The sequence below is a fragment of the Vidua macroura genome, chromosome 3 (genome assembly GCF_024509145.1).
Source record: "Vidua macroura isolate BioBank_ID:100142 chromosome 3, ASM2450914v1, whole genome shotgun sequence".
In the NCBI taxonomy this organism is placed as follows: Eukaryota; Metazoa; Chordata; class Aves; order Passeriformes; family Viduidae; genus Vidua; species Vidua macroura.
Window position 1 is genome coordinate 71,760,579 of NC_071573.1, and position 21,741 is coordinate 71,782,319.

General features: G+C 39.2%; 1 protein-coding gene across 2 annotated transcripts in view; it reads left to right on the plus strand.

The window, feature by feature from the left end:
• The first annotated feature begins 250 nt into the window (after positions 1 to 250).
• PREP (prolyl endopeptidase) overlaps positions 251 to 21,741 on the plus strand; it is an 86,648-nt gene continuing 65,157 nt past the window's right edge. The window contains exons 1-7 of one of the 2 annotated variants that reach the window (XM_053973144.1): positions 251 to 460; positions 1,738 to 1,812; positions 5,681 to 5,814; positions 8,564 to 8,694; positions 11,030 to 11,239; positions 12,496 to 12,617; positions 21,130 to 21,235. In XM_053973144.1, the coding sequence (XP_053829119.1) occupies positions 416 to 460; positions 1,738 to 1,812; positions 5,681 to 5,814; positions 8,564 to 8,694; positions 11,030 to 11,239; positions 12,496 to 12,617; positions 21,130 to 21,235 (823 nt within the window). In that variant the 5' untranslated portion in view covers positions 251 to 415. Of the gene's footprint in view, positions 461 to 898; positions 963 to 1,737; positions 1,813 to 5,680; positions 5,815 to 8,563; positions 8,695 to 11,029; positions 11,240 to 12,495; positions 12,618 to 21,129; positions 21,236 to 21,741 lie in introns of those variants that run through there. The other variant, XM_053973145.1, reaches the window with a different exon arrangement.

A 21,741-nucleotide genomic window follows, 5' to 3' on the forward strand; every position in this document is an offset into this window, starting at 1 on the left:
TTTTTTTTTTTTTTTGCAAACGTTTACTGTAAGGAGGATGAAACCCAGGCGGAGCCGGGTACACAACCACGCCGGAGCACGGTGACCGGGACGGGAGAGCAGAGACCGAGGGCGGCGGGACTGCAGTGGCAGGGCCGGCCCCTCAGCCGCCGCCATGGTGCCCGGCCCCGCTGCCGCCCGCTTGGCGGGAGCCGGCAGGGGGCGCTGCGCGGCGCTGCGCGCGGCGCTGCTAGGGGGCGGCCGTATGGCGGCTGTGGCGCTGCGCCTGTGCCGCGCTGCGCGCCTGCTGCCGGCTGCTGCCGCCACGACCCAAAACACGGCCCCAGCCCCGCGGCCGCCTCCGCGCCTCGCTTCCTCCTCCTCCTCTTCCTCCTCGGCCTCCTCTACTTCCCGGCCCTCTCCGCCGCAGCCCGCCATGCCGGCCTTCCAGTACCCCGAGGTGTACCGCGACGAGACCGCCGTGAGTAGGGCGCTGGCTGGGACAGCAGCCGGCGTGCGGCGGCCGCCGGGCCCGGGCGCGGGGCACCCGGCTCGCCGTTCCCCGCGGGGCCGCTCGGCTCTCGGGGCTTTGTTCGGCTGCGGCCGCGGAACGCCCGGCGTGCTCCGTGCAGAGGGTCTCGGGTTTGTCGCGCCCGCGGGCCGCGGCGGCTGCCGGGCGCTTGTTAGGGCGGGGTTCGGGCCCGTGCGCCGGTGCCTCTGGGCACGTCCCGCGTGTGCGGGGCCCGCGGGGCCGGGAGCCGGTGCGGGGTGGGCGGCGGGACCGGGGGTGCGGGAGCAGCGCCCGCACGGCACATCCCGGAGCTCCGGTGCCGGTGCGTGTGTCAGGGAAACCCAGGCCTCCGCCCGGGCTGCAGCAGCGTCAGCGGAGGAATGAATAGTCTATTTATATAGGATGGCACATCTGTAACATAGTCTCATCTCCTTGTGTTTCCACTGTATCTGGATACACAAGGGATTACAGTGTAAGTTTGGCTAAAATGGGTTCGATTTTCTTTCCCTTCCTCAAAGCACTGTGCATTGTGCACCGGCCAGGAAAGATTTACATTGCATTTAAACCAAACTGTTTGCCGGTATGAGCCAAAGCTGGCAAAAATCCTGAAGCATTTATTTTCCTATTTGACTGTAAGCCTGAACTGTGCAAGCCCTAGTAGCAAGTATCTAGTCTTTTTTTATGTACTCGAGGAAGGAAGCAGGTAAATTCAACCACGTGGATTCATCTTTTATGGTTTATTTGTTTTGTTTGTTTTGGGGGTGGGCTTTTGATTTTTTAAATTAAGATTTATATATATACACATTATGCACATATTTGTGGGCAACAGTAATAGGGAGGGCTAAACCAGAGACCGTTTGTGTAACCAGGAACCATGCTTTGGGTGCATCCAGTAATCAGGTTTTATAATTTGGCTTGAAAACCTTAAGGGTCTTGGTTTGGTTGGTGGGGTTTCTTTTTTGCTTACTAATCTGTCTTGTGGAAGGAATTTATGTGCATCTCACCATTTTTTCTGGTGCTCTGTGTTTTTTTCTGAGAATTACTCTGCTGCTGTGGTGCCATCACCAAAGAATGGTAATACTAATAACTTACCTGGGAGCAATGTGTTGGTTCTGTCTTTGCTCCTTAGCACTGTATACTTTTGTGAAACTCCCAATGCCCTTCATCGTGCTGACTATCATTCCTTGATGGATAGAGTTTGCTTGTGTGCAAGTCTTTTTTAAAATTACTGTCTTTTATAAATTCAGGTGTCAGATTACCATGGATGTAAAATCAGCGATCCGTACTGCTGGCTTGAAGATCCTGATAGTGAAGAGACGAAGGTAACCTTTCTTTGCATGGGAATGGCTGCTTTCACATGCTTCTCTTGTATAGACCAGATACACTGGTATTCTGCTTTTGAGGAACCTGCCAGTGCATTTTGAAAACTTGCATAGTGAACAAAGATGTAGTTCATGTGGTATCTCATGGCACCAACAGCAATGCCATTTTTTTGCCCCTGTGTTTTAATGGGGAAAGGTTGAATGGGGCTTTGAGCAACCTGGTTTACTGACAAATGTCCCAGCCCATGGCAGGGACATTGAACTAAATGATCTTCAAGGACCTTTCCTACCCAAACCATTCTATGGTTCTATGAAAGTCTGAAGTACTTGGTATAACTTAGATCACAGAATTTTTAAAACTAAACCCATGCTTATCTTTGCTCCTATTTCTCTTGGCCAGTTTGAATGTTCAAGGTGGTGGGTGGTGTCATACTGAAGAGAAGCATTCATTTTTTTTTTTCCCCTGTGTGTGCTTGGTTGGACCAGTCAAGGGCAGCTGTAAGCAACCAAACTCCCTCCTCCAGATATGTAAGGTATAATAATGTAATAAAAACAAACCCATGGTCAGGTGGGGAAGTTCCTATCTCACTTTGGGGAAAGGAAGTGCAGAATGTGAGTTCATGGTCTGCTGCTGTTTGGCCATTGACTTCTAAGACAGATTGAGGAAACATCCCTGGCATAGCTGAAATGCGCTACATTGGTAAAACACTTCTAGTAATGACATAGGCCACAACTGCAATACCACACTTGCACTGTTGTCTTGGCTTTGGCTTAGTTGGACTTTCAACTTCTTGGTTTGTTTTAACACTTTGTGGGAAATAAGCTCATTTTTAGGCTACAGCAAAGCCTTTTGCTGCTATGTTAGTCATGTACAGTACCTTAACTCCCTGACAGTGTAGGCAGTAATGCTGAGCTTGTTCCAGACATGAGGGATGGACAAGTGATGAAAAAGCAGGGATCACGTGGGGTTGGGTTGTACTATTCTGAACATGTGTATATTTGAATTAGGACTAGAACTGAAACTCTCAAATCTACAATTAAATGGGTTTGATAATAGACCAGTGTTTTATTCACATTTTGATAAAATTTTCCAATTGCACTTGGAAGTCACAAGAACTCTAATAAATTTTTCTTTGTAATACTTAGGAAAGATATGTGCTCTCTTGTAGGAGTTGCACTGAACTACTCTTGGCTGAATATATATATGAACTGTAAATGCTTTGCAGAGTAATAACAAAGACTGGTCATGTTAAAACAATTTCTATTCTGAGTTTTTTTTCTTGGAAAGTATACTGTCAGTGGAATAATTATCTTGATCGAGTAGCTTAGTAGAATGTAGAAAGGTTATAGATTGTAGAAAAGCATGGTTAAAATGAATTTGTGGCATGTGTTTCTTAGCTGAAATTTAGTTTCACTATTGTTTTATAATGACAATTGGCCTACTTAATGACCAGACACTTCAGCCTCAAGTAGGCCATCTCTACTGGTAGTACACTGTTTTAAAAATTGTTGTGCTTTCAAATTACCTTATCTTCCAAAACAGCCATAAGAAGTTGCTTTACATGGACCCTTATTCTATACTTTCTGCTGCTAGCAATGTCTGCCCCGGTTCAAGGCTTATGATACATTGTCAGATGCAGATATCTACAGGTACAATAAACATCTTTCTCTCTAGGTTCATGAAGGTGTACAGTTACCGTTAGCCAGATGCCTGGGTGGCATCTGTTTAGCTCAACGTGATGGGTGGAGTTGTTTACTGTGAGAGTTTCTGCTGACATATGTTCTTGTGCTTTATCTAGAGCAATGTTTCAATTATGTATTGCTTTTTAAACATGAGTGCAACTTCATGCTCAAAAGTGTGGAAACAGAAAGTTTCCAAAGTGGACTGTATTCTTCTCCACAAAACTCTTTGTGGAGTAGAGTAACTCCACAAAGTTACCAAACTCGGTAACTCCTTGCTCCTTTTTCATACAACTGTGGTATTCCATTTACAAATAAGCTTGGAATCTTTGGTGCATACTAACTGAAAATGAGAAAAATATATTAAGTTTCTGTAAAAGCAAAATTACAAGTGATACAGTTGTGAGTGTAATAATTAGTCTGTTCTTGGCATGTTCTTGGGCAACAAATGCTTGTCAGGAAAAGCCCGTGTTTCTTCTTTGAATATCACTAATGAAAGCAGATGTGGTAAGATGTGTCTATGCAGTTAAAAGTGGGTAACACACAGTTCCAGTATACCTTTGCAGCAATGTTGTCATTTTGGTCATGTTATTGATGGATGAGGCAAAGATGTGTGCCAGTTTCTGTTCCCTACATGTAACTGGAAAGTGCTTTTGGCTGTCCTATACACTGGATGGTCTTACACATGTTTTTATAAGTCACCATTTCTCTGAAAATGTCACAGACTGGAAGAAGTTAGTTTATTTGTACAGGATCCACGTCCATATTTTTGTGTATGTGGTCTTTGAAATACACATGTTTCCATTTAGAGAAACCAATTCAGATGGACATAATTCCTGGGTAAATTTGATTAGGTTCTTTCACCATCTGATGGGGGGATGGTTATAGGGATACAATGTGGAGGCTGCATGACTTACCACTGGGATGTGCTTTGCACATATTAATTCTTCCCCTGAAGAATTAATGCATGACTAAACCCTGATAGAAGCTGGTAAGTGTGTGCCAGGTACTCTGCCTGTACAGCCACTGGCTTTTCTGAAGATCTGTGAGGCACAAGTTGTGCAATGTGGATTGTAGCCCTGCTGTTCCTGTGGGTCATGCCCTGCAGTGAAGTTGTAACTCAGATGTTAAAGTGTGTTAATCTGATTGCCCTGTGAGGCGTTCAGGACAGGTAGAAACAATAGGCTCTTTCAAACCCTCTCCTGGAAAAGAGCCCCGTGTAAGCAAGGGATGAGTGGATGGGATTTTGTGCTGGAGGTGAGATGCTGGAGTCCAAGGGTGACACTGCAGCTGCCACTGTGACATTTGGCTGTGAGTTACAGCCATACACGGTGTCCTGTCCTACCTGCTTCATGTTAGAGACAGAAAAGCCTGCACATCTGCTTGTTAGTAGCTGTGATTCACCTTAAGATGCTTAGGTATTAATTTTAGGTTAATGTACCATGCTATAAATAGGGATGATGAAACACCAACAGAGCGCCAGGTTTTCTATGCATGCAACAAACAGCTGGAGTGGTAATGGTTTTGATCACTGTCCTTAAGTGTTTGTGACAGGGAGCTGGAGTGTTTTAAAGAAACCAGACTTCTCAAAGTTTTCAGAAGTTAGTATTTTTTTCCTAAGAACTGATCTGTGAACAATACTTTGGACTTATCATGAAATACTGGCTGGGACTAATTCTGTTTGTATATTAATAATATGAACAGATGATTCACATAACATTTTGTGTCATCTTAAAGCTTTTCCCAGCTCCTGAAATAATAGTGCAGTCTGTGGGCAATATTTGTCATTTAGGCAAATATGATAGTTTTTAAAAGCATGGTGTGCTTTTGTAGGTTGTTACCTTAGGTTTTGGGGGTTTTTGTGTGTTTGTTTGGGGTTTTGTTTGTTTAGAGTTTCTTTGGTTGTTGGAGTTTTCTTTTGGGTTATTTTAAGGGGAAAGGCAGGACTGTCTTGTCTCTTGTCTGGTTACCCCAGTGTATGCCCTGGAGAGTCATTATTCAAGATATAAGTTGAGTTCTATTAAAGAATTGTGGCATAATGCAAATAAGCATGTTGGATTCTTCATGTGTGACATTGTATAATGTATATGGGGGAAAGATTTCTGTGATACATTGCTTCTGAAAATGTTTTCTGTAGAAAATGGGAATTTCTGTTTCAGGTTATATTTTTTTGATTGTTTTCTTTCAGGCATTTGTGGAAGCTCAGAACAAGCTCACAGTACCTTTTCTTGAGCAGTGTCCTATTAGAGGACTGTTCAAGGAACGAATGACTGAACTTTATGATTATCCTAAGTACAGCTGCCACTTCAAGAAAGGAAAAAGGTATGTGAGGAATGTCTTTGGAGGTGGTGATGAATGTGAAGCAAGTCAGAAGCAACTATTAATTAGGAAAACAAATTATATTTGTATTTTTTTTATAGTTGTGAAGTAAAAAAACTAAGCCAATGTTAATGTGAGGTTGGATGATGCAGAGCACAAGGTACTTCACTCTCTCCAGTTCCCATCATATTATCTTCTTCTTTTGTTGGCTTTTCTTTTATAAGAAGAAGAATTTGTGAGTTTATCAGAACTCAGGTGATTTTGGAGAATAATTGTAAAAGTAAAGCTTAGAGGAGTTTTTTTAAGAAGGGCTTGGTCACTGTCAGTATAGTTAAAGGCACATTGTCTGAAAACAGCATAAGCCTGTCATGTGTGTTCTGTTTCACATATTTGCTAGAACACTGCTCTTACGTTGGTCATTCTTTGAGCAGCTGGTAGGCTTTTTTTGTTTAGTCATAGCCAGTGAAAAGCAGTAGGAATTCCCTTGTGAAAAACTGTTCCTGTAGCTGCAGGATATATGGGAAAAATCATTTGGAGGACTTAAAGCAACTGTTTTCTTAGAAACAAAGAAATCCTGCTATATTCCAGTGCCTAATCTACTCATATCCCTAGGCTAAGTGAAGAGATGGTGTTTCTGTGTCTTACCCAAGATCTGGAGACTGCAGCTGCTGAATTTAATGTGACCTTTTTTAGAAACACTAGCTAGCTTCTAGGGAAAGGGAGTAAAGGGACTTAACTACATCTAAAGATTGTTTTAGCAGTTGAAAAAGAGGTAGTGCAAACAACCAGCCACTCTTAATCATGGGAAAAACACAGATAACCTTTTTCAACATTTTCAATTCGTTTTGTCCTTGTTGAGCGGGCAGCTGGTATGCCATGTATGTGTTCCCCATCATCCACAGATAATGAGAAAGAGGGTATCTTGTTGCCTTAAGGTTTCTACAAAGATATTGAGAGGGATTTGTTTTAGTGATCTGTGCTGTGAGGAAGGCACTGATACTACTAAGGGAGGGAAATTCTGTACTGTGTGAGGTTTGGTGAAGGTATGTGGTGGAGAGTGAACCCAAGCTGTTGGTGGATTTAATGTGGATTTTAATTGTCATGGATGTGGCACAACATGCCAGTGTGTAGAGGTGTGAGGTTTAAGCCCAGAAGCAGTGGAGCTGTTTCGGACAATGCTGCACCTGGGGAAATATGCCTTATTGAGTGAGTCAGGCACAGCTTGTTAGTTTGTATGTGATGCTCATGCAGATGTAGCAGGTGACCAGGTCTGGTCAGTGACTGCTCTGGATTCTCTGACCCATTCTCCATTGTGCAGTGCAAACATATCTGGGTGTTGTTACCTTCAGTGCTGTTGAGGCTTAATGTTGCAGAAGGGCTCATGGCAGTGATAAATACAGTCTCTGCTAGTAGATACAAATTCTTAATTTAATGCAGCTGACTGTCCTCCAGGAAGAACATTTGTGCCAGGAGCTCGATGTGCTTTTAATTCATGACACTTTACTTCGACTTTAATAGATGTCTTATTAGTCTTTCTCAGTGATACTCCATTTCTTGGCATGTGCTGGATTTAAATCAAAGTGGTTAAAATATAATACAAATAGAATAGAAAAGCCCTATGTTGTGGTGTTTGAGGCAATCAAGAGGTCTCTACCAAGTCAAATAACACTCAGTAAGGTGTGGGGTAAGGAACTATTCTATTTGAAGAATTTTCTGAACTTCTCATGACACTCAGAAATCTTTAAATTTAACTGGTCTGGTTTTCTGATGAAGAATGGCAGTATCTGAAGAGTTGTTCTGTAGAGTCTGCAGAAAAGAAGGGTGCCTAGGGAGGTGCTGTGTCTGTCTCATTGCTTGACCTTTGCTTCCCAGCTTTTTGCCTAGCATTGCAGAGGTGAAATTGGCAAGAAAATGGCTGATCAAATAGAAAATTACTTTTCTTTTTCTTCTATTTCTTTTAATCTTACAGTTTTGCAGTTGCTGAACATTACTGTTATTACTTGAACATATTAATAGCTGATGTTGTTAACCAGGCCTTTGTGAGTATATTTTCCCCTTCTGGCTTTGCCAAGTTCCAATGTTTGTTGCCAAGTACTTGTCAGTCTTAGGGAATATATGAACTTATATTTAGATTTGAATGTTGCTCTGTAAATTTCCTGTTCCCCCAGGTGAAGCTGCCGCTGGTTCTTTAAGTCATGTGTTTGTGTAGTAAAGCACTATGAAAATGGGTGTTAATTTCTGTGAGCTCTGTAGTGTCTTAGGATGTGAAGAGTATCACTCACTAAAGAGAGCTCTGTATTTGTCTGTTCTTACAACTTTTTCAAACACACATTTGTAGGGACATTCAAACAGTTTTGGTTCTGTTTGATTTGAACATAAGTCTGTCACCTAGTATGGATTGAAAGCAGCTGTAAGAATGACAAAGCTGAGAACATAAGGCATGGGAACCTGTGCCAGTACTTGTAACAGAAAAATGCTGCAGCTGCCAGTGATAACATAGACAGTTATGTGGAGTTTATAGTATACTTAGAATTCTTTGAAATGTACTGTAGCAAATGCAGCTTTTATTCTTAAAGGATATTTTGGACGCATCCTAGCCATGACTCCTACTCTGCTGTGAAACTTGTGTTTCCCTAACCTATTCATCTGTCTTTTATTCACTTCATGACAACTTCATACAAGTTCTTTGTGCTTGCCTAACTGAAAATCAGAGTTCTTCCTACTCAATTTTTCCCTCTTGTGTTCTTTTTAGGTATTTTCACTTCTACAATACTGGGCTCCAGAATCAGCGAGTTTTATACGTACAAGATTCCTTAGATGCTGATGCCAAAGTTTTTCTTGATCCAAATAAGCTTTCTGATGATGGCACCGTGGCCTTACGAGGTTAGTGAGACAGCAGGTCCTGCTGAGTAAGTCTCAGTCTTCAGCAGAAGTTGAAAATTTAATCTAAGTAATTACAATAGCCCTGTGTGTAAGAAGAACGCTTCTAAAGCTACATTGTATCCACAGTTAACTTGGTTCAGTTTCCCAATGCTTTTTTTCACAACTCTGTAACAGGTTTCCAGTGAAATATGAGCAGCTATTGAGGCTGTCCCTAGCAAGGAAAAAAAGTTTATGTATTTATCTTAATTAGTTCTCTTAAAATTGTATTTTGCAGCTTTAACACAAGCCAACAAGTTAGAGACTTGTGAAGGAACGTAGCATTAACTTCTGTGATCACAAGATTGTTTGTGTTCATTAGGGCTATAACTTCTCTTAGCTGTCAATTTTCACACTCCCTACTTGCTCATTTTTAAAAGCAGATTCTTGGACCTAAAAGTCCTCTAAGTCTGTTCAAGGACAGTTAATAAAAACAGCCATTAGAATTAGTGAATGTTTCTCTAAAAGTGACCTAGCTGAAAAGAATCAATATGGCCTTTTTATGGCCTTTTTATCCCTTACCTGTGGATGGTGGTGGTGGAAAAAGGCAAGCTGGACATAATCAAGGGGACGGGAAGCATTCAGGAGTATTAGCCAGCTACTGATTGGAAACGGAGTCTGCTAAACTGAAAATGGTTGGAGATTATAAGAATATTTGAGGGAAATATTACATGTGCTTGCATTGTTCTTGCATTTGTTCCTGCATGTTGTTCTTGTGCTTGCATTGCACAGTATCAGCACAGGCTGGGGAATGAAGAGATTGAGAGCATCCTTGCTAACAAGGGCTTGGGAGTCCTGGGGAATGAGAGGCTGGACATGAGCCAGCAATGTGAGCTTGCAGCCCAGAAAGCCGATTTAATCCTGGGCTGCGTCCAAAGCAGCGTGGCCAGCAGGGTGAGGGATGGGATTCTGCCCCTCCACTGGGCTCCTGTGAGACTCTGCCTGGAGTACTGCATCCAACACTCGGTCCCCATTCTAGGAAAGACCTGGAGGGAGTCCAGAGGAGTCCATGAAAAGATTAGAGGGCTGAAGCACCTTACCTATGATGAAGGGCTGAGAGAGCTGAGATTATTTAGCCTGGAAAAGAGAAAGCTGTGGGATGACCCTATAGTAACTTTCCTGTACTTAAAGAGAGCCTAAAAGAAAGCTGGAGAGGGACTTTTTACAAGGGTATGTAGTGATAGGACAAGGGAGAATGGTTTTAAACTGAAAGACAATAGGTTTAGATTAGATATTTACAAAAAAATTCTTTACTGTGAAGGTGGTGAGGCACTGGAACAGGTTGCCCAGAGAAGTTGTGGATGTACAATCCCTGAAAGTATTCAAGGCCAGATTAGACAGAGCTTTGAGCAACATTTGTCTAGTGGAAGGTGTCCCTGTCTACAATAGGAGGGTAGGAGCTAGATGATTTTTAAGATCCCTTCCAACCAAACCCTTCCATGATTATGAGATTGTTCTTACTTGTGTAGGTATCACACTGTGGTTACTCCTGAGGACGACTAGGTAGAATTTTGTTCTGAACCAGAACTGCCACTCTTACATTCTTATGAGAGAGAATATATTGGTGTGGCACAGTGGTGCTTCTCAAAACTATCATGGTTATGAAATTAAACTTTTTCTTAGGTAATTTTTTGGTAGATACTTTCAGGTCTGTACAGGCCTGTGATAATTCAGTCTCTTTGCTTGACTTGATTTGCAAGCATGAATTTGATCTTCATCAACTACAATGGAAGCTCTTTATTCCTCACTGTTTGGATGAAATGAAGTATATATCACAGGTCTTAACTGAGAATACTGGTAATTAACCATTTGCATGCTAGTGGTAAAGTTTCCCAGTTACTTCAGTTTTCAGGGTTTTAAAGGGTCTAGTTTTCAGTGACTCCATTTTTTAAGTGGTATTTACACTATTTCAGGATACATAGCTTGCATCTTTGTTAGCTTCTTTGGTACTGTTTCTGTCTAAAAATTTCACTCAAGTTCTCTACCTGTGTTTATTTTCATTTTCTAGCTCTTCTTGCCAAGCTCAGGGCAGTAGAAGAAGCATGATTCAAACCATAATTGGTTGGGCATAAGTTACGTTACTGAACATGGATACACTTACTGTGCCTAAACTTGGATCTGTGAATTAATTGAGAAGTCCACAGAGACTGGAAAAGTGGTGTGAATCTCAAGTGATAACAGATGTAGTGTCTTGCACTGTTTTTAGAAAATAAACTTTCTCTTAGTGTTTGGTGAACAGTTTCTTTAACTAGTATCCCAATTTAATCTCTCTTCATTTTGTTTGTTTCCATTTTCCTAGGTTATGCATTCAGTGAAGATGGTGAATACTTTGCATATGGCCTGAGTTCTAGTGGCTCTGATTGGATTACTATCAAGTTCATGAAAGTAGAAGGTCCTGAGGATCTCCCAGATACACTGGAGAGAGTTAAATTCAGTTGCATGGCATGGACCCATGATGGAAAAGGCATGTTCTATAATTGCTACCCGAAACAAGATGGGAAAAGTGATGGTAGGTATGACTGTTCTAATTGCATGCTATGTGGAAGCAAAATCACTTTTGCAGTGAATTGGTGCAACAAATAATTAGTTCTACAAATCTGTATTGAAATAAGTGGCTGTATTGGTTGTGCAATTAGAGATCAAATTATGTCTTGTATTGCCAAAGCCTGTGTTCAATTAGTGTGAGTCACTTTTTGTCTGCTTGCCCCTCTTTTTCTCATCAAAGTTTGCTACTCCCTTTATTTTTCTCTGGGATGATTTACTTAGGTTCCATATTGTTGGTGGTGTCGGCTGGAATTTGATGCCTGGTGGAAGCTTACTTAGATCTTTCCCCTTATGCATTTGTGTGGGCATAGATAAACTGCTTTAGGAGATTGACTTTGATGAATAGCAATGTGAGGCATAAGGTTTTTTTTTTTTTTTTGTTCAACCAGATTAATTCATGTGTGGTTCACAGCAAAGCAAAATGAAATGTTTATGCTAGCAAAATTCAAGGAGCACCACACAAAGTGGAATAAATTGTGGAGGAGCATCATTGGGGAATGAATTTAGCAGCTTTTATTATAAGGTGGAGCTACTGAAAAGTTTCTTCTGGAGATGTGCTCTTCATTAAACAGGAGAGAGCCTGAATTTTGCCTCTGTATTTGCTTTTGAAGCCTATAATTTTGCCAGACTTGCAAGATAGACACCGACCTTGTTTTGTTGAGGTTTTTATTTACCTCTTGTTTGTAGTTAATAGCTGAAGTGTTGGAAAACGTTGAAAGAATGAATTTTTTTTTTTAAAAAGTAAATCAAATGGCACCTCATGCAGTGCTTTAAAATACATCACTTTTATATTTTCAGCAGATGGAAGTACGAAGGTTTCTAGGAATGTTAATTAGCAGTAAATCTCCCCTTAGTTGCACTGGGTGAAGTGGAAATGAAAATGTCATTAGAGGGTGGCAGAAATTCTTGTTTTTCTTCACTTTGCTTGCTTTTATTTCTAGAAAGCAAAGCTTGAAATGATAAATCTTCAAATTTGAAGAAGGTGTTATCAACAATAAAAGGAAAGGGTTACTTTTTAAACAGGTTTCCAGCATGAAGTTTTATCTTGTTTAGTAGGTTGGTGTTTGTTTGGAGGGGAATGGCTGTAGCTTGGAACCATTCCTAGTTCTCTCTTCTGAATTTCTATTTTATATACAAAAGGATACACAAGTTTCTAAGGGTTTCATATGATTGTTGCATTTCTTTGAGAACTTACTGGTTTAAATATCTGCATTTCACTAGGCACTGAGACCTCCACTAATCTGCATCAAAAGCTGTATTATCACGTATTAGGAACTAACCAGTCAGAAGATATCCTATGTGCTGAATTTCCTGATGAACCAAAATGGATGGGGGGAGCTGAGGTACGGTAAACATCCTTACCATTATCATATTCTGTTTTTCAGATTCTAACAACTGATAGTGGATATTAATTTGAAAACTTTTTTTTTTACTTTTCGATTTTGATTTTTTGATTTTTATTAGTGTTGTAGAGTTGACAATGGAACTAAGAATCATTGATAAAGAATTCCTGAAAATATGACTGCATAATTTGCTTTAAATCACTCCTCCAGCCTGCAATGACACAATCATACCCCCTATTTCTTCACTAAGGTCATTCTGCCTGATACATATTCCAAGAGAGAGAAGATCATTTGATTGACAATGTGTCACTGTTCTTGTTTCTTCTTGGTCAATGTTTATCCCCAGCTTCTACTTTCTGCACAAAAAGCTTACTCTAATAGCCAGCATGTCTGGATATTCCCTGCTGCGTATTTATTTGGTTATATTTAATTTTGCAATGTCTTCCCTGAAAAATAAATATATCTGCATAATTGCGGAATGGAGATATACAGGTCAAAATCTGTTAATACTCTGTGTATAATTGGAAAACTCTCAATTTCCCTACAAGTTTTCTCAGTACACATATGGTACAGACTGTGTTACTGGAAATGGAATTGATTTCCTAAGCTTTTTTTGTGGAACTACTATATAGTGCAAAATCCCAGTAAACCTTTTGTAATTAATGTGTCTTATTCCCCATATTAGATTTAGCAGTGTGCAGTTGAGTGCACTTACTTGAAGTGCTGCTGGAATGTAGTGATGGTCATTCTATTTATCAGGGAAATGACATTTTCCCTGTGGATGAATACTTGTAATACTCTATACTCTCCTGCCTACTATGTTTGATCAGTACGTTTTGTTTCTGTGTTGGTCTTTTTTTTTTCTGACACTTGTGATAAATATTGAAGTGGTTTTATCCTGGTTTGGGGTACTCAATTCCTGCAAATACTTCTCTCTGCGAAAACCTCTCTTGAAAAATGCGATCATCAGTTTGTGTCACTTTTCAACACATTAACCCATGAAAATGTTAGAGGTGTCTTTACTGTAGGTTGCCAGAAAAGAAAGGTTCTTTTAATAGTCAGGAGAAAAATATTCTGCAATTAAAAAAAAAAAAAACAAAAAAAACCCAAAAAACAACATACCCAAACCAAAACAGTGCAATTGCAAAATGTGGATTCATCCTTGTGCAGTGGGTCAGAAATATTCTTTTCAGGCCATTCCAACAATTTTCTGGTAGTTTTTTTAAGTGTTTAAGAAAGTAGAAGACCACAAAGTAGTGGGGGAAAAATTAAAATATCATTAGTCAAAATCAAATTATATGGCTGTTTGGTGCTGTCCTGAATATACTTCCTTGGTGCTAAGATGCTGCTGTAGATTTTAAAATACAACTTTGCAGAGCTCAACATTATAAAATGCATGCTTTCATGTGTTTCTGTTAGATAAATAAAAAACTGGTTTTATTTTACCAGCTTTGCTAGTCCTGCTAACTAGAGGCATTATGTTTTACATAAGCTTCAGTGAAAACAGTTGAATTGTAGTGTGGGTGTTTTAGTCTTAAGTACCAAACCTTTCTCTATGGTAGGGGGAGAGTTGAACTTTCATACATAGGTTTGAACACAATTTGCAGACCTTGCAACTACTGTCAAGGAAGAGAAATACTTTGCTTGCAAGTGAAAAGCACCTGACAAGGAGATCCTTCAGAGACTGCAAAATTAATAATGTTGCCATGATACTTCAGGAAAAATAATCTCAGGTGTGCTGTAGGGAGTTGGAGTAGTGTGTATTCTCAATGGAGATAGGAAACTAGGTCATTCATAAGGACAAAAGAGGGTTGTATAAAATTTTGTCAGCTTACTATATTTACAAGACAATATGCAAGCAAATAGCTTCAGGGTTCTTGTTATACATTCAACACCACCCCCAAGTATGCTCGATTTAAACAAAATCTCTGGTGCTGAAAATGGTGTTGGGCAGAGAAATACAGATGCATTTCCAGCTCTTCACTTGAATGGGTTGTTTCTGAGGAAAAAAACTGTTTTTTCTTAGTCAGATATGTAAGTTTTGAAAAAGAGGCTGTCAAATCTTTTCATTAGCTTAGAAAAAGCATAAACATTTCTGGTACAGATTCTAGAATGGTGGGGGAGTTGTGAAGAGCAGGGGTAGAATTTAATTGCATTACAGCCCAGCAGAGGGCAGTCTGGTATGAAGATTTTTAAAACCTTGGCAATGTCATAGGTACTCTGGGAAATTAGAAGCTTCCCATGCTTCTCTGTTAAAGTGGCATTTTCTTGCTTCTTCTCCAGACTGACTGAACATATCTCTCACAGGCAGACTGTTATTCTCAAAGTTAAACAATAAGTTATATAACAGTCTTTCACAGTTGGTAGTGTGAGAAGTCCCTATGGTACCAGCAGGAAAGTAAACAGAACAGAAAGGAGTGGGTGAGAGGAACCCTCCCATCCCAATTCTGCCTGCAGTAAAATAAGTAAAATTTTTCATGTTTTCTAACAAACACTGTGCACTGTCTCTGAATTGACAATTTTATTTTTTAATTCTTGATTTTATATTTTGAGCTGTCAGTTAACATCACTGGTTCTAAACCAGGGAGGTGATCTTACACATGAAATTCAAAACACAGAGGAGTAGGCTGTGCCAAATGTGTTCTGGCTATAGTGGTTTCCCTGCAGCAACACAGAAGCATCCACAGGGGAAGAGTGAGCAGCATGGAGGGCTGAACACATTGCCAGTTCACTCAAGTGAGACATGCTGCTGGGTAAAACAGGGCAGTAGGAATTTTTCTAAAGCCTTACACTGTCTTAGTCAAGGATGAATCCCTTCTATTGAAGACTAGTATGATGGCAGGAGGCCCAGAGAATTTTACTCATAAGAAAGAGGCAGGTAATCGTGGCTGCACGTGGTACTATGGGAGCTGATAATCTCTTACATAACCAGGTTCAGATGCTTTGGTGCTTTCATTGCTCAAAAGCAAGCTGAAAGCCACAGTAAAATAGTGTGTGATGTTTGTCACCCCAAAAGGCTACTGATTTTGTTCTGTGCTAGACTTAGGGAAGAGAATGCATGTAAATATGTGTATATATTGCTGTGATGATCTAGGGTCAAAATCCCTGTTCTCTGGCTTTGGTAGGGCTCCTTCAACCCCAAAGTTAGCAGAGGCTCAAAAGGTTATGGTCAGAATAGAAGTGCTCTTTATACCAGCACATTGTATCTAAAATCCAAGAATAAAAACCCAGCTGGAATAAGAGATTTGAATTAATACCTGGAGCAAGTTTTCTAACCTGGGGAGTGGGTGGATAGAACACATCAGAATGTTGTTTGCATATAACCATGTCCACGTCCTGCATAAAATATGTCAGGCCTGTGCCTCAGAATGTAGGAAGGGGATTCGGTTGGACCTCATCCTGAAATTTTGCATTCCTGTGATCACCCATCATTAGGGCTTCTGAAAATTGGTTGATTCTGAAACCAGTACTCTGCAAACAGAAAACAAAACAGTGCCTTTACAGCTGGAAAGTAGCAGCTTCAGGTGGCTTGGATTGTGCAGACAGTCCCAAGAGGTTGCTTTGTGAGAGGGAGTTCATGCCCCAGTCCTCAATGTCTTAAAAGACTGCAAGAACATAAAATGTGATAGGAGCTATTTGCAAACTTCAGTGACTTTCTGGCACCATTGCAAAAATAATATCAGAACATAGCAGTATGTTCCCTTCATTAAGAAAACAACAAACCAGTACCACACCCCACAACCCCCATAACAAACCCACAAAACCCCACAACCCTTTACCAAAGAGTTTCCTGTTCTAGGAAAGAAAATAGTTTTGTTTTTTCTAATAAATGTGAGATAATAAAAATGGAATTTGAAAGGCTAAGAGACTACTGTGGGGGTTCTTTGTCATCATGCAGGCAGATCTTTGCAGCACAGGCGCATGTGCACATCTGTGATGGTAGAACACTTGAGGCTGTTCAGACAGTGTAATTGCTCTTTACTTGCCAAATGTTTCAGCAAATTTTACAGTAATTTTTTTTATCTCTGTAGAACCAACGTGCTTTGTGGAGTTTTGTGCTTAATATTTTCCTTTGTTCATCTGATAAAAAGCTTAAAAATACTCATAAATAACAAAAGAGGTAATTTCTGCAGCAAGTGAAAGGTTTCTTGCATGTAAATTATTCTTAGTGGAGTCATATCCATGGTCAGTGGTGTTATGCAAAAGTCTTTGTGTAGCATATATCTAAATGAAGTAACTGCTGTCATTAATCTGTTTTATTGTGGTGACTGGGTACATTCCTAAATAAATATTTTTTAAAAAATCTATTCAGTCACTCTGGGTGGTTTTAAGCTGTTACGTCCATAGCATATAGTGAAAATTGTAGCAGTGTTAAAATCCAGCTTATTGATGCAGTGAGTTTCTAGTTCCATGCGTTGCACAGTTGCATCTTTATTGCCACACATCTTTTTCTGGATGATCTGATCTTTCATGGCTGGATACATTACAGTTAGTAATTTGACCTTTTAGCTTTGCTTCTGGCTGTGATTTTTTGAACTTTGCTTTTTTTTTTTTTTTTTTTTTTTTTTTTTTTTTTTTTTTTTTATGTGATTCATTTGCTATGCTTCATTGGAAATGCATTAGATAGCAATGACAATTGCTCAGTTTCATGTGCAAAGGGCACCAGTGCATGAGGAGCGGTAGTTTGTGAAATAACTGCAGATGCAGATCAGGTTGTAGATTACCACAATGTTAATGCCTGCAGTTAAAAAGAGGGTTTATCTTTTTCTCAACACAGACATAGGATCTAATAACTGAATTTTATTTTTTTATTTTTAGTACCTTGTTGCGCAGAAATAAATTACGCAGTGATTAGGTTTTTTCCACCAGGATAATAAAAAAGAGCAAAAGTAGTAAAGCTTTTAATTTATTATCTATAAAGGAATGATGTGTATGTATAGTTGCCTTAATAGAATACGATGTACTCTAAGAGCCCCTATTTGTGAACTGACTATAGAGAATTCTTCATTATCCTGAATCTGGCAGTGGTGACTGTCCAGGTAGTGTTCACAGAGCTTGCATTAATATTCACTGTTAGTATGCAAATTACTTGGAAGTAGAGTACTCTAATATGTCTCATATTGATATTTTAGTTGAGCGATACATAAAGCCAGGAAGTCTAAAAACCAAACAGCTTTCTTGTGTTCATTCTTTTTTGTTGTTGTTTGTTCAATTATGTATGAGTTTTTGGTCTGAAATCTGCTGCTGCTGCTAGACAAAATATTTCACTTTGTTTTTGCTGTGGATCCTCATAACTGTTTGCAGTTCCTTATGTAGGGCTTGTATAATGAATTAGTTGTATTTTGTAACAAAGATGAGATTTGAGTGGTTAGAAGGTAATTCTTACTGATTAGACTTCAAATAATTTTTTTGTGTTTTTTGATATATTGAAGTTACAGGTAAACCGCTCCTTCTGTTAATATTTGTCTTAGCAGTGGTTACTGTTCATCAAAATGGAGAGAACAGATAACATTAAAACAAAATCGCTAGGCAGCAAAACAACCCAGAGAAAACACTCCACTATAAACCAGAACTCTTACTATGAAGGAGGATTTAAAGGTTTTGATGCTTGAAAGACTAGATAAAATAGTACTTAGGAGTACAGCTGTCTTAGTGATACTGTTGTGTGTGTTTGTATGTGTAATGATGGTCACAACAATTTTTTAAGAAATAGTAGATCTAACAAACTTAAAATTGCCAACTGACTGAATGACAGTCGTAGTGAAACTAAAAGCTACATACCAACATCAGCTCTTTGAAATAAACCTTCCTTTACTGGTGCTGAGTTAGGGATTAGTGCTGTGTTGTGCCAGTAAAATCATTGTTATGCTGAAGGTTTTCAAAAGCTCCAGTTGAAAGGCTGCAGGATTTCTTCTGTCCTGTTTTGACAGATACTAAATGTTGTTTTAAGAGGTGAAATTGCTTTATAGCCTGCTTACCTTTTACCAGTGGGTGTTGTTTGAAATGATAATAATTATTTTAATGAGAGAAGTGTGCACTGACTGGCATTCCAGAGCTCTCTCAGAAATTCTTGAGATATGTTTCCTTTTCGTCTTAAATGTAGGAAATCAGGTCTGACATTGCAGCTGTCCCTGTTATGCTAAACCATTAATGCATTCTGAGATTTGACTGAGGTACTAGTATGAAATTTCAGTTCATAAATTTGTGAGCCAAGAGCAGGGATTGCAGCTCAGCTCATGAAGATGATGTAGCAGTGTAAGAATAATTCAAATGATAGTTGGTAAATCCTATTTCCTTTTGCCATCCCGAAAACCAGACTCTTGTCTGTTTACAGTGTAGGGTCAGTGGCATTTGGGCTGTGTTTACACAATGATCAGTGTGCAATCTGAGCTGCATTAAGCAATCTCTACCCCTGTTATTCATGTTCCAGCTGTTTGGTGCTGTGTGTTAACTTGGCCATTTGTGCAACTGAACAGTGAACTGATTGAGATACTAATCTGGCAGAGGGGCTTCTTTTATTTATTTATTTTTTATTGTGGATTGTTTAAGTATTTTTTCTTTTTCTTTCTCCTCCCCCTCCTGGATTCTTTGTTTTGTTTGGGTGTTTTGTTCTTCTGGATTCTTCTTTTCTGGTTCTTGGAGGTTTAAATTTTTTTGTTGTTGATGAACATGCTATTTTTTCAGTTGCATCAGTTCCCTGAACTGATGCACTTCACAAATGCTGGATGCTTGTACTGGCATGACATGGGGAATAAACTTATATGGACACAAGCAGCTATAGCAGTAGGAAGAGCTAGAGGTGGAGACTGCATAAGCTGATGTTGCTGCTCATCAAACTGTAACTTTGCAATGTAGATGTCTAAATCTGCAGTATAATACTGAACACTTTAGCATGCTGCAGTCAGCTGTCTTGTCCTGTTTCTGTCAAAATCCTTAGGGTTGTAGAACTCACTGGTATAAGAATAGCTTTAGTGATAGAGACACACATAATTGGTATCCCACCAGCAAGATGTTTTGGGAGTTCTTACTTCAAATTAAACATAAACTGCTATCAACTCTTAACTAGTCCATCTGGGAATATGGAAGGAAAATTTAGATATACTCAGATTTGCTGTCATCAGAGATTCTGAATTGCCCTTGCAACAACAGCAGGAATTTGCACATCTCTGTTCTTTCTTGGGTAAAGTTATCAGTCTTCTCTGAACTGTTTTACTCACAGATTCAAAGAATAAATTTATACGGGTTCTGACAGTGACTAAAAGAGTTTTGGGTGTCATATTCTTGAGTATAACTGAAATCTGTATTTTTATATACAACTTAAAATTATTTGTTATGTTTTTTCAGTTGGTGAGGAAGTGAAGGGAGCTTGGTGCTTTCACAAGTATGGACAGATGTTTAAGCAGCCTATTGCAATCATTTTCTTAATTAAACTTTACACCTGCAGTTATTGCTTACCTAAAACCACTGAAGATGTATCTTTCAAGAAAGATCAAAAAAAATCTTGGTTTCCATTTCTGGATATATTTGTTCCTAGGTGCAGGGTGCCCTGTTAAAGATATCTCTGCTGTTTCATATAATGGAGTAGTTTTTTGGCTACAGTGTGACTCTTAGGTGTTCTTTTCTATTTGTCTTGTGAGCTTTTGGTTGTATGGACTTTTTTTGTGGTATAATTAGATCTTAACAAAATGCCTGTAAAATACAATGTGGAAGCACTCATTTGGGGATTGTTTTTGTTTCAAGGAGTGTTTGGTTGTTGGGGTTTTTTATTAACTTTCATACACTGAGATTTGTTTCTGTTCTACTAGGTACTTTTCTTGTGTCTTTTAAATTGTGTGTCTGTTGGAATAGCAGTATAATTAGAACCTAATTCTTCTGAAATTTATTTTGCACAATTCATTCTACAGATATTTTGCATAACAAATGTCACAAATATAAACTGAAATATATCTAAGAAGTAATTACAATGTAAGAATTGTTTTGAAGCTGTGTATAGTGCCAAGTGGAAAATTTCCAGAACCCAGATTTGTATTTTGTGACTGGGGGTTTAAATTTCCATTAGATAAGGTCATATAAGAATGTGGACAGTAAACAGCCTTCTCTATGAACTCTGTTGCTAAAACGTCAAAATTTGGTAATTTTCAAATATGCTCAAAACACCTCAGTCAGGAGAGGGAGACTCTAAGACTTCTTGTTACTTTCTGCCTTTCCTTGTTAGACTTGCACTTTCAAAAGCTTTGTCAAGAAATGTAGTGTGTTTGCACAGCCTGAGTAGCAAGAAGGATTCATTAATGACTTTCTGTACTAGCAGGCACCATTTCAGATTTCTGTTGTGTGTACATACATGTGCAAACACAAACCAAGAAGCTTCATCAGGTAATTTATAATGTGGTTGTAGCTTGTAATGTTACTTTAACAGCAGCACTCGATTTTTCTGCATGTGTGAACTCACTTTTCATGGACTTATTTTTTCCAAAGGGTGAATTATCTTTAATTTTTCTGTAACTTCTCACAGGTGTCGGATGATGGTCGATATGTCTTGCTGTCTATCAGAGAAGGCTGTGATCCAGTGAACAGACTGTGGTACTGTGATCTACAGAAGGAGTCTCAGGGTATATCAGGTATGTGTTGCTTTGTAAGTTTGCTTCCTTCTAAGACAGTATGAGATTTGAAATACCTTATGTTTGAATGAAAATACAGATATATACATATATTGAAATATCTATATATTCAAATACATGTATTGCTTAACCACCTTAATGCAGAAATTGGATAAAATACGCACTGCTAGCATTCCATTTTCTGTTATGCATCAGTAGATTAAAAACTCCATTCTTCATTCTGTAGTTTGTTTAAAAGGTCACAAGGAAAAGTTGGTATAGTATAAGCAGTTGTACCAGTGCATGTTCCATTTCATTCTGCACCACTAATACTTTTCCATATTAAAACTTTTTTTCATATTTTAAAAACTTCACATATCTCCCTGCAAGCGCTGATAGCACTTTTTTACAAAAAGTGACTACATTATAGATAGTCCTATGTATAATACTAAGAAATAAAAATCCTCCAGTGTTATTTGGTAGCATCATTGTTGTTACAGTGGAAATATCAACTCGTATTTCAAATG